Raw genomic sequence first — 14141 nt, 5'->3', positions numbered from 1 at the left:
GTGAAGTTAGTGTTCGTCATTCATCTAATTACACCTTCTTCTACGTGACAGTATTAAAACTGAGTGAAATTCCAAATCTGCAGTAGCTATTTATTATGTTTTCACAATATGACAACCAATTTCATATCCTGGAAGTATATCTTCGGGTCCTATACAACTCATATTTCATGTGCCATGAATTCCAGTTTACAAGTGCTCATAAAAACATGTCAGTTCTCAGTAAAACCTTGGATGAAATGGCAGATGGCCATCTGATCTGAACCACACATGATCAGTAATACATCTCCAAAACCCAGTCAAAAGACAATCCTGGACAGCACATGACAATCCATGTATGATATGATAAAACCTATGAGCATGAAAGATTGCAGAAGGAATGTAATGTAAATTAAAACACAGCTTGCAGTGTAGGTTGAGTACAAAAGAGAAGAAACCTACCATCATCAAGGTCGACAGTGGAAACAAAGAATTAGGACACCCGGTCCTTGGGAGTCATCAATATGCTAAAATATGTTGGCATGTGGCAAATAGAACTGCATGTTACAGTGCTAGCCACACAGTGGATACTGTGAAGCCAAGCACACACCACCCATGCACAAATTGAAGGTCACGATATCTAGCAGCAGAAACCAAATTAATAGGATACACAGTTTGACCTTGGGAATCAAAGCAACAAAATGGATCTCATTGTTGAATAACAATCCAGTACAAGAGACAGAAAATATTAACCATTACCTTTATTATGAGAAGTATCATACAATTAAAATTATTTGAAGCTAAGGAAACTGAACTACTTGGTTCCATTCACAACAAGATAATAGAACCACTTTGAAAGATAGCATTTTTTCTTTTGATATTTGTAGGAAGCCCTCTACAACTGACTTGGTCATCCATTCTTCTTCCAACCAAGAGAGGTTTTCAGAGTGTTCTTACATCACTTTCACAACATTCCACTCTCCCCTGAAGCTTTCGGAAATGAATATGATGCTATTGTCCACAATGCTATTTCCAATGGATATAACAGTAGTTTTGTTCAGACCATCAACAATGAGATTCTCAAAAGGGGGTCTGGTTCCTCTCCATGCCAGTCAGGGATTTTCTCCACACTAGTTACCTTACACATTAACACATTATGTTCAATAGGCAGAGGTTTTAGTACGTGGTTTAAGAAACACCTCAACGTGAATAATCAAGGTCCACCTTGTCGTTACATTTGCAGGAAACGGGTATTTAGTAACAAATGTAGAAAACAACCTCAACATTTTATGCAATGAGTATAAAGGGACAGTGTTAGATATTTTAGAAGAGATATACATTTTTAGGGCTATCAAGAAGTCCCCTTTACAGATATTGAACAGCCAGATGTACCTAAAACATTGGGGCCTGTTACTGAATCTCAGCTACTTATAGTCTCCTCACTATTGATAGAGTCCACATGTGGTTACATTCATCCTGAATAAATAATTCGTCCTGTTGCCTAGATTCAGTTCTCCTATATTCCTTTTCCATTCCCAACCACCTCTGCCATCCACCCTCCCTTCCAATTCCCCCTCCCCACCCCTCCATCAGGGGTTTTTGGCGGGTTTTGAGAGGTTACTTTAGGAGGGTTTTGGGCCATGAATTTGTCTTTGTCAGCTCTGGTCTGATTTCACTAGGATCCATCGTATAGTCTCTATATTCTCCGTGTTAGTTTGGACTGTTTAAAAAATGATAGGGATCAGTTGTTACGTTAATGTGATGTAGAATTACTTACCATCATTTTACATATTTTGTTGGTACATCTTTTATATTTCTTATATTTTTATATACTTTTATATTTTTAATGGTTAATACATTTCACCATAAAAGCTAGAGCATCAGTTGGGTTCTATTATCTTGTTGAGAATGGAACCAGGTAGTTCAGTTTCCTTAGCTTTAAGTAATTTCAATTTATCTTGCTTCTCATAAGAGTAATGGTTAAGATTTTCTATCTCTTATACTGTATTGTTATTTAACACTGAGATCCATTTTGTTACTGCAATTCCCATGGTCAAATCTGCATCTCCTTGTATTTGGTTTCTACCATTGGATGTCACAATGTTCAATTTGCGACGGACGGCACATGCTGGGCTTCACAGTAACCAGTGTGTGGCTAACACTGTAATATACAGTTCTATTTGACATATGCAAATATATTTTAGTATATTGATGACTCCCAAGGATTCTGTGTCTTTCAATTCTTTATTTCCACTGTAGATCTTGATAATGGTAGGTTTCTTCTCTTTAATACTCTACCAACAACGCAAGCTGTGTTTTGATTTACATTACATTCTTTCTGCAATGTTTCGTGCTCATAGGTTTTATCCTATCACACGTGGACTGTCATGTGCTGTCCAGGTTTGTCTTTTGACTGTGTTTTGGAGATGCATTCTGATCAGATACTCATCTGCCATTTCATATAAGGCTATACTGAGGAGTGACATGTTTTTACACACACTTGTAACTTGGGATTTGTGGCACATGAAGTACTAGTTTTATGTGACCTGAAGATATACCTCCAGGAAGTGAAACCAGTTGTCATACAGTGAAAACATAATAAATGGCTCTTTCGGATTTGGAATTTCACTCAGTTTTAATACATACTATTTTACCATCTACAATTTTAAATGGTTTGATTATCCTTCATATTATGTACAAGTTTTTTTGGCTGTGGTTACCCAACCTATAAGGTTATTTGTGGAATCATCAACCAAGCCAGAAAATAACAGAGATTAACACACTTGTAATAAGTGCAAGATGATTATGTGAGCTGCAGCACCTAGGATGAGTGATAAAACACTTGGAACACATTCTGAGGAGCAGTAGGTACTTCACCAGTTGCCATAAGAAGTGTCATGAAATCTAACTCTTGGGTGAAGACACACTTCAGAAGGAGAAATACATGCCCACTGTGATGGACAGAATTGGCCATATTGTGAAAACACAGCATAAAGACTATTAATTTTGAACCGACCAAGGAGATCAAAGAATGTCTCAGATTGTCAAAGGACAAAAGGGACACAACTGCAACGTCAGGACTATACCACATACCCTGTACATCCATCAACACCAGGATCACTGAAACGGTATTTCAGGTTGGGGCAGATAGAGAAATTGGCTGTGGTGGAGCATGCGATGTGTGAGAAGAGCTACCATGCCCTCTTGTTGAGGGAAGCCTTAGAAATCCACAAACATGAAAATAGCTTCAACAAGAAAGAGCAAAGCCTCACGCTAAATAAATCATGTATTCCTGTGCTGCAGCAGACAATTGGTGCAGATACAAAGGGGAGAACCACAGTGCTAATGACCAGACAAAAGGCTTCAGACTTTGGCATGACAGGTTCATACAATCTCCAACCATGCGTCAGCAAGTTTTTCACAAAAGCATTAACAGTTTTGTGTTTTGTAGATCTATTAATGAAGGTCTTTTTGATAATGAACACATTCCTGACACAGCAATGCCCAAAATTTAAAAAAAAGGCCATGATCATATTTCTTGCTCTTGTGTGCTATAGTACAACTTCTGATAAACAAAATTATCCACGACTTTGATACTTCAATTATCAGCTTTCAACTCAAGAGGGCAAATGATTCTGGATATTGTTTCATTTTTTATTTTGCAATTTGATTGGGCTTAACTTGTGGAAATCATTTTTACCTCCCTGTTATCCTTCCATTGTAGACAGTTTCTCCATCATTGCTTATCCTACAGTGAATCTCTCATGTTACAAGTTTCTTTCCTCTGTTTGGCATGTTTTTCCTTGTTGACTTCAGTGAGTATATTGTGTTATGTGACTCACATTCTACCTGCCACAGAGCTGTGTATCCTCAACACAGGCAATCACATACATTTTCACTCTGGTGCTGGATCATCCTCAGCCACTGACCTCTCTTTCAGCTCTCTAGCCCTCGAAGGTTCTTCTCAGTGGGAAGTTACTGGTGTCCGTCATACTAGTGACAACTTCTCACTCTGTTTGCATCTATGAGGTGAGGCAGTCCCCAAATGGAAATCAGGGCAGACTGGATGCTGTAAAGTCTGTTAGATGGTTCTGAACATAAGACAGCATCTAGGAACTGGTAGACCACACCACAAGTGTGATCGACCATGTCATTGACTTACCCATCCAAAAGTCCACAGACCACCTTATGAGTCATCCTGCATCTTGGTGGAGTGATGAATGACACTCAGCTATTTGCATCAGGCATATGGTTTTGCAGTGGTTTAAATAACAATCAACAGTGGAAACCCACACAGCCTTTTGGGTAACTACTGCCAAAGCACAGTACCTAATCAAGTATGGTGAGAAAAGTTCTTGGCAAGTATTTCTGGAAACAATTAACTGTTCCAGTCATTCTACACAGGAAGCCATCAGGAAGATTTCTGGTAAATGTAGTCAGTCATCTGTAGCAGTGGTGTTGAAACAGAGATGTCTAAAGACAACACAAAGAAACATTGACCAGAATATGGCAGATGTGTATTGCCACTGCCAACAAGAATCCAGCATTTCACCACTACTGTGTGACCATGAGTTGTGGGTTGGACTTCAGATCCAACAATTGAATCATATAACTACTCCTTTTCCATGTGGCAGCAAGATTCAACACTGTCCGAGGCTCATGATATTGTGCCTAGTAGCAACCTAATACAGTACATCATGCTGCAACACTTGGTAATGGAATCAAAAAAAATTCTCCTAGAATGTTAAATTCTGTGGGGCAGGCAGAGCAATTTCCCAAGTTGATGAAGGAGGAAGTTTTGATACCTCTCATCAAACCAGGAAAAGACATAACATGCCTCAGTAGTTACAGAAGTGTAACCTTAATGAGCTGTGTAAGAAAGACCTTGGAGCAAATGGTTAACCATCATCTGATCTTCACAGTAAAGACCAGGCAGCTACTTAGCTGCTCTCAAGTCAGGTTATGAAAGTGTGGATCTGCTGTTGACAATCTGACTATGCTAGATGTGGATATACAATAGACTGTGTAGACAGCATTGTACATGGATATTTTTGGACATGAATTAAGGCTTACAACACTACTCAGAGGCTCATTATTCTAAGACAGACACATCAATGGGGCTTTCATGACTCATAGTCATTTAGTCTTTCTTAACAAAATGTTTCTTCGATACCAAGTTGGTGTTGTTCCACATGATAATTTTGCGAAGGACAATAGTGTTCCCCAGATGAAAGTTTTAAGTGTTAGAAGGTCCACAGTAAGGAGTCCTGTGCAACACACCTTATTTGTGGACAATTTCACACTTTCTTGTTTCTTCTCAAACCCTGCAACATCAACTCAACAGTTGCAACTCACAGTTAAGAATTTGGAGGAGTGGACCACAAAGACAGGTCTTAATTTTCTGCAGATAGGTATGCATGTGTTGATTTTAATCATTCTCATTGTATTTTTTTATTTACCCAACTTGTTAATGAGGGACACCTTTCTACATTTTAATGATGTGTGGAGGTTTCTGGGCCTCAAATTTGATTAAGAACTTTTGTGGTGACTACATCTAAAGGACCTGAAAGCAAGGACCCTGAAAGCACTGAATACCATAAAGTATCTTAGCCACAAGTTTTGGGCAGTGGACAGAATGTGTCTGCTCCAGTTTTACAAGGTTTTCATGACATCCTGGCTAAACTATGGATGCACAGTGCCCGGATCAGTGACACCATTTTCCATGAAGAGTCTTGACATTACCCAACATGAGGGTATCAGGTTGGCTCTATATGCTTACATGACCAGCCCCAAGCCCAGTCTCTGTGCTGAGGCTGGAGAACTGTCCACTTACCATCTGGTGCTGCCTCCTCATGATGTGTCAGGTGTAAAGATCCTTGCTATTCAACTTCAGCAAAATACTGTAAGTAACCTATGATAACTTTTGATCATAATAAAATCTGGTAAGATGAACTGTTCCTGTAAATAGCAAGCATAACTTGTAAATCAAATAATAAAGAAATTGTGGCAAGAGGGAATTGAAATGCAAGCTAACTACCAATTTAATTAAATACAACTTGACTAACAGGACTGTTATGCAAATTGCAAATCAGAGCAACAATGCAGAGCAAATAGCATGTATACACATTTCACCATTCTGATTCTACATTGGACATAAACCAGTGAAATAGGCAAATTAATGTTGTCCCATGAACTCGAACATAACAGGAACAGTGATCATAATTTATATGCAGAATGATCCAATAGGGACCGGGTAGCAAATGAAACACTGGTTGTTGCACTGACATTTATTGTATGGGAATGTAATGTCTCATAGTTTTTTTAACAGATGCAAGAAAAAGGAAACATAAATTCAAATGACAAAACATTCATTTAAAGAATGGTACCTCACAATTCTTAATCAGTGGTAAGTTATTGTACCAGTAGTAATGATAAACACATGCTCCAAATGTGCAAGGAAATGATGAGGTACAGAATCAGGAAAGGTTCTCAATTACAAGGAAGTGATCCGAGAAATGGCTTCTTACAGTAATGTGCGGATAATAAAGTGTACAAAAAGGATACTATTGCTTGGACAACACTGATTCAGCTTAATCATCTCAATGATTTTGAGTTAAAAATATTTTGGACCATAGCAACATCCCTGGACTCTCCCGTGATGAAATGCTCATGGAAATTCAGACAAAGTGAGCACCCTGAAATTGATCAGTGAACCCCATAATTTGTGCTAGAATGGTGTTGAGAGAGGAGAGACACTATTGAAACATTCTCTCAAGCCAATCTACTTCTAACTGGCTTCAAAACCACACGTATAAACAAAGAGAATATGGTAGCCTGAAATGGAATAATTTAATCAGAAATCTGTACAATATAACAAGCAAAACTCCTGTAGCATTTAGAGAGAAAGGAAAGACTTTGTGACAGCTCTTTCTATACCTGCAGTGCATCTGACTGTCCCACCACCCACATGGATCGTTCCACAAATGAAATATCTCATACATGATATAATCAGCTCCACAGTTATCATTCTTATTTTTATTTTGGTTTACTTTATATTTGATTGGTATGGAATAAATGAATAATAATAACAAATTCTTTGGAAACACAGCAGTTGTTACTTCATATTGTGGAATGAATAAAATCCATTTGTTGACATTAAATCATAATGCACTGAATTAAAATTAATCATATCTTGTTAAAGAAAAATCAAAACCTTCCTGATAAATTTAAATTACAATTTGTTCCTTACCATTAATTTTTAATGATATAATTTGTATTACTAAGATAATGGGTGTTTCATGACAAAATTATAAAATGTAAAGAGGTAATAGGACCTAATACAGAATGTTTTGAAGGAAAAATATGAAAGTGTATGATCTGTTTCCATTTTTTCTGAGTTACAACTATTTGAAACTGTCAAGAATAAGAACATTGTAGGCTGCAGTAAATTAAAGATCAACTTTTGTTTTATCATCAATTTCCCTTAGTCACTCCACATTTAAAACATGCCACATGGAGTTTAATCTTCATATTTATTACTTAAATATGTGCTTGAGTAATTAAAACATGAACAATCAAGATATTTCTTTCTGGAATTTTTCCCTGTAGACTTCAGCATCAAGCAGTTTAATAAACGTTTGTCTAATGAAGGAAGGTCTCTTGACCACAGCAGTCATCCAGTAATGCTACTGCAACTCATCCAGTTTTCACGCTATGTTTACTTAACACACTATTTTGGTGGCCATGATCAGTATGTAGGTGCTCAACCCCAATATAAGTACATTTCAGTCCTCATTAGCGAAGAAAATTAGCATCACTTCACTGTTTCCTTCTCTCCTGGTTTCTGATAACTATATCTCAGAAACTGTTGACATCAGAGTTATGTTTACTGGTGTTTTTCCCTTAGAATGATATGCACTCTTCTAAATTAATACATTTGCATGTCCTACTCAAACACCCTATGGAGAGTACATTTACCACCATACTCGAATGGAGTCCTAAATTTAACTGAGCTTTTTTACTTATGAGTAATTTACAGAATTATTCAAATACTTTAATTCATTACTTAGCAGTTCAAAAAGCTAATTCAATAATTAGATTTATTCTTTTATTTCCAGGTTTTGCCGCACGAGAGCTTTGTGTTAGAATAGAGCATGCAGAGCCTAAAATTATTGTAGCTGCTAGCTGTGGAGTAGAACCCAACAAAGTAGTAAGGTATTTTAATATTTGGTATTAAACCCAAACCCATAATTAACATGTTATATGACAGAACAGTTGTATATAAATGTATGATCTTGTTACATGAGAATATTTCTATAAAAATTTAACTTACAAAACTTTTAATTAGAGAACAGTTGCAATTTTTCTAACTAATTTTAATTACAGATACAAAGAAGCCCTGAATGTGGCAATAGCAACTTCTAGCTGGAAACCACATCGTTGCATCATTTTCCAACGATATGATGTTGCCATAGCAGATCTGGATACTAAGTATGATATTTCATGGGATGATGCTCTTTTACTGGGTTCGCCTCACCCTTGTGTTCCAGTAGAGGCTAATGAACCACTTTATATACTATACACATCAGGGACAACAGGTGAGAGTAGAGAAATCTTTTATTTTACTCTTTAACCTTAATTTCTGTATCTTCATTGTTCTTCAACAAAACATATGTATTCTGTGTGTTGTAACTTTGGAATTACAGTGAATATTTTGAAGGAAAATGGAATGATTAAAAACCCATGATAGAAGTAGCATATTATGGGGGAAAAGATCATATGACAAGATTAAGTACTGCCCCTCCTTAAAGTACACCTTCAACCAGATAGTTAAATATTTGTAAATCCGTCCATCTAACCGTTTAACTCTGTTGCTTTGTGTATGACATGTGAGAAGACTTGTGTTCCCCTTAATAAATTTATGCTATGGCTGTGCAGTTGTGAAGCAACAGTGAGAAAATGTTTTAGAATGTCCTGTTCATAAGCATTTTTGTCTACTAATCTAAAAGTGTCAAGTTTGGCTGTAACTGCTTTTAAGATATTATATGAAATTTGTATGCTGTTGTAACAAAATTTTCCTGTAGTATTTATCATCATTCTGTCAACCATATTTTTAACTTTTGCATGGAAAATTGCTGTTAATACTTAAAGTATTAGCAATTATCAACACCATAGAATTCTACTCCTCATTAAGAATTGGTCACAACGAAGTTCTCAGAAGAAGGCTCTATCAGAATGTGGAATGTCAGACTTTCAAGTCTTAAGCAGATATTTAAAAAATCTAAAAAGGAATTGAAGTTTAACTTAGTTGGCATTAGTGACTTAAAATAAAAAGAACTGCAGGAGAGCTTCTGTAAAGTTTCAAATGTAGGAGACGAGATACTGGCAGAAGTAAAGCTGTGAGGACCAGGCGTGAGTCGTGCTTCGGTAGCTCAGATGGTAGAGCACTTGCCCGCGAAAGGCAAAGGTCCCGAGTTCGAGTCTCAGTCGGGCACACAGTTTTAATCTGCCAGGAAGTTTCATATCAGCGCACACTCCACTGCAGAGTGAAAATCTCCTTCTGGAAGATAATCATTACTTGTCATTTGACTAATGATATAGGGTAATAAATGCAGTGTCAGTGATTGATTTAGTGTATGTTTACATTGTTATGAATGAAAATAGATGGTAGCAAATTGAGCTACTAATAGTAAGAAAGGGAAAAAAGTAGTTTTCTCTGGATGTTTACAAAGCAAATGATTGCCACCAATGTATCGGTTTGCCCACCATCGAAAGCTTGATTGCTGAAACTGAAGGGATGATAAAATGTGCACTGCCTGTCAAAAAATTTAAGCACCCAGAAGGGAAGAAGGAAACAAAGTGAAACTTAATGGGTTGAGAGGGTATTTGATGTTATTTCAGTGATCACAAAACTGAATCAAATTTACACAGCATTTGGCAGTATGGGTCCATTTATCAGTGTGATATTGCACCACATCTGGCCTGGATGCATGCACTGATTTGGTTTGGAAGGGCATCATAAAGCCATTGTATCCTCTTCAGAAGCAAACTGACCCTCACTGCAGCATCAGTTCCCTGAGAATGCAGCAGTGTGCGATTTGCAGGGGTGGATGGGGGGGGGGGGGGGGGGATTTCCCCCCCTCTGCATCAGACCATCCCCTCTTCTGGTTTTAGTTTATGTATCTCAACCTGGGATGTTTATTTCCCACGAACTGGAGTAAAACTTTACATATAATGTAAATTTGTGGAGCCGAACACTGAAAGTTTTTAATAAGTCTTACTATTAACACTATTAATATGTTTCAGTTTTCTATCATCAGAATAAGTACAACTGTTCACACATGTGCTTCTACGTTTTGAATTCCCCTCGTATATCTGTACCCGCATGTAGATGATTTTGTAAATAAGCTTTACCTATAATGTACTTTTAAAGATATAACAAGGGATGGCTTTTCTGATAATTCATGCATGTCAATAGTGAGTTTCGGCATTAACATCTATTTATAAATAGCTGTTTAACCTATTGTTACATTCCATCCTGGATTTTCCATTGTTACATAGACATATTTGTCATTTAGTTTCGGTGGATGGTGGATTTGGATGTTGCAGTGATGAGTATTGCTACAACAATGTTCTGATCACTAATCCTTGTATCCATCAAGATGGTCCATATTTGCTCAGGATTATTTGTTGCTAAGAAGTCAAGTGTGTTTTCACAACCATTTACAATTTGAGTGGAGTCTTGAACTAATTGCTCAAAATAATTTTTGGAGAAGGCATTTTGTACAATTTCTTAAGATGTGGAGTGGGATATGCCACTGGATGCCAGGTGCAAACTCTGGTCTCTCAGTACTCCTGTGGCCTGTGTTGTGCATGGAAGGTGCTCTCTGTGTATACTGTGATTTTAGTTGGCTGAGTGCTGGGTCCCAAGCTTTGCTGAGAGTGAACCCAGTGTCTCTGTTGATCAGCCCATCAGCCACTTATATCTCAGTAGCCTCCATCAGAACACAGTTCAAAAATGACGAGATCTGTATTAGCAGTTCCATTTCTTCATACATTATGGAGTCCCCTGTAACGAAGACAACTATAGATGTTGTTGGTTACTCAAGTTTTGTTTGTTCCCTTGCATCTTTTATCAATCATCCATACAGTCTCCCTGGTATATGCCTTACTGCATTTACATAGAATATGATAAACATCAAGCTTTTGGAGCTCCAAGTCATCTTTCACCATACCTAATGGGGCACACCTTTTTGGAGGTGGATATTTAATGTTACATTGAGCCAGAATTCTGCTGAATTTGTTTGATACTTTGCCAGCATATGGCAGATATACCATTTTCTTCTCCTGCTCATTATTTTCTATCTGCTGGGGTTGTACTTTCTGCATGAAATCATATCAGATCTATCTTTCATCATGCCCACTTTTCCTTGAAATCATTCTTGAGGTGGTTAAGCTTCCCTGGTAGGGTTTTTTCATCTGACATTTTGTGGGTCCTGTGTGCCAGTCTACATAGCACATCCTCCCACTGTGAATGATGATGGCAACTGGCAGTGAGGAGATACAAATCAGTGTGGGTGGCTTTCCTGTAGACACTGTGTCCTATTGTGCCATCAGTTCTACACTTGACTAACATGTCCAAAATTGGGAGTTTGGCATTCTCTTACACCTCCATGGTAAATTTGATACTATGGTGCAGAGAGTTCAGATGTTGGATGAATACCTGATGTCTTTTACGCCCATGTGGCCACACCACGAACTTGTCATCAACATATCTGAAAAAGCATGTAGGCTTCTGTGCAGTTGTTTCCAAAGCTTTCTCTCTGAAGTCCTCTATAAACAAATTTGCCACAACCAGTGACAGAGGGCACCCCATGATTACAGGTCATCCATTTGCTCATAGCAGTCACCACTGAAGAGAAAGAATGTTGATCTGAGGACATATTTGCAGAAATTAATCATTGTTAGGTTGAATTTCTCCCTGATCGACTTGAGGAAATCGACAAGTGGCACTTAGGTGAAGAGAGATACCACAGCAAATCTCACTATAAGGTCCTGGTCACAGGGCTTAATACTGCCATCAGATGTTTGGCCGGCTGGTACATTGGTATGCCTATATTGCTTACAAGAGCACATAGAGGAACGTCCCATTTGTGAGCCATGGAGCTTGCTGATGCAGTAGCTCATGGTTGAAGCTTCTTGATGATTTCCTTCAACAGGGACAGGTGCTGAAGCTCAATAGTCTCCTTATTTGCTCTGTTGGTTGGATCTCCCTTCAATTTGTTCTATTCTGGATCCTCAAGTAGGTCATACATTTTGTGATTGTGCTCTGACAGTGGAAGTAGCACGGTGGCATTTCCTTTGTCTTCAAGTAGAATGACTATTTCAGGACCATTCTGTTGTTCTCAAATGGCAGCTCTTTCTACTTTTGTGATGTTCATCCTTGGTGAGCTGGCTCTAGTGAGTATGACTTTCAGGCAGACAGTACAAGCCCAGCGGACAGAAAAATATGAGTGGAAGAAGACAATGGCATATTTGCTGCACACTGGGAAAGCATTCCACAACATCAGCAAAATCCTGGCTCGTCATACATTGCTCAGCCCAAACATTATGACCACCTACCTAATGGCTGGTATGTCCACCTTTTTTGCAGATAACGGTGGAGGCTCATCATGGCATGGAAGCAGTGACACCTTGGTAGGTCGCTGGAAGGACTTGGCACCCACAATACCTACAGATGTCAGGGAACTGTTCCCCTGAAACATGACAGATTCATGCCCTCCCATTGGCATGATGAAGAAAGTACTGGGATTCATCATATCATGCAACTCTCTGCCATTGTGCCAAAGTCCAGTGCCAATAGCCGCTCAGCCATTACAGTCATAATTGCTGATGTTATTGTGTTAACACTGGTGCATGCATGGGTCATCAGCTGCGGAAGCCCATTGTTTGGAGTGGTCAGTGCCTTGTGTGTTCAGACACACTTGTACTCTGCCCACCATTAAAGTCTAATGTTAGTTCCACCACAATTCACCTCCTGTCCTGTTTTTCCAGTCTGCCTGGCCTGCAACGTCCAACATCTGTAATGAGGAGTGGCCGCCCAACCCCACGACATCTGAATGTAGTTTCACCTTGGTTTCACCATTTGTTGGACACTACCCACAGCACTTCTTGAACACCTGATGAGTCATGCAGTTTCCAAAATGCTCATGCCGAGCCTTCAGGCCATCACAATCTGCCCCCAGTCAAACTCATATAGATCACACACCTTCCCTATGGGCAGCACACTCACTGATACTACATGCACTGCACTTGTGTCTGACTAGCAGTCATTCCTCACCAGGTGGCACTGCTGTAGCCTGGATGGGTTTATATTGATAGTAGGTTGGTAGTCATAATGTTCTGGCTGATCAGTATAACATTAAATGTGTTTTCTGTCCACCTCCAAAAACATGTGCCCTGTTACTTATGGTGAAGATGACTTGGAGCTCCATAAACTAGGTGTTTACTTTATTCCATGTAAATGCCGTAAGCCGTATGTTGGGGAGACTGTACAGACAATCAAAAAAATATGCAAGAAATGCAGAAGACAAATTGAACTTAAGCACGCAACAAAATCTGCAGGTGCAGAACATTGTGTGGCTACAGTGGACTCCATGAAGCATGAAGAAACAGAAGTGTTAATACAGACCTCATCATTTTGGGACTGCTCTGAAGGAGGCTAGGGAAATATGACTGGATGATGGGCTGATCAACAGAAACACTGGGTTCACCCTCAGCAAAGCTTGGTATCCAGCACTCAACCAACTAAAGTCACGGCATAGGCCTAGAGTGACTTCTATCCCCAATGCAGGTCACACAAATACTGAGGGACTAGAGTTCATACCCAGCATCTGGTGACATCATGCCACCTACCGCTCCACCCATTGTAGCATGTGACCAGCAGTGGAGGAAGCACTGGAGGGAGTGGGGGTTGATAAATGTATAAAGGAGGCGGGATTTAGAAAAGTCACTCATTCTTCAGGTATCACCTGAAGATGACAGCAAGGTACGCTGTCAAAGTATCATGTTACAAAAACCACTGCACCCGGCTGGACACCCAGCAACATACAAACAGTTGATTTTCCAGAAAAACCTGAGATCACACAACTGCAATGCTGATTGTT

At 38.9% G+C, this 14141-nt stretch overlaps 1 protein-coding gene across 1 annotated transcript in view; it reads left to right on the top strand.

Moving 5' to 3' along the window:
- The window catches only part of LOC126248710 (acyl-CoA synthetase short-chain family member 3, mitochondrial), a 345178-nt gene that overhangs the window by 198204 nt on the left and 132833 nt on the right, over nt 1-14141 (top strand). The window contains exons 5-6 of the mRNA XM_049950007.1: nt 8094-8190; nt 8362-8573. Of these exons, the coding sequence (XP_049805964.1) occupies nt 8094-8190; nt 8362-8573 (309 nt within the window). The remainder of the gene's footprint in view (nt 1-8093; nt 8191-8361; nt 8574-14141) is intronic.

This window comes from Schistocerca nitens, chromosome 3, assembly GCF_023898315.1.
Source record: "Schistocerca nitens isolate TAMUIC-IGC-003100 chromosome 3, iqSchNite1.1, whole genome shotgun sequence".
Lineage (NCBI taxonomy): Eukaryota > Metazoa > Arthropoda > Insecta > Orthoptera > Acrididae > Schistocerca > Schistocerca nitens.
The sequence above is the reverse complement of the archived record's forward strand: the minus strand, read 5'-3'. Positions and strand labels throughout refer to the sequence as shown.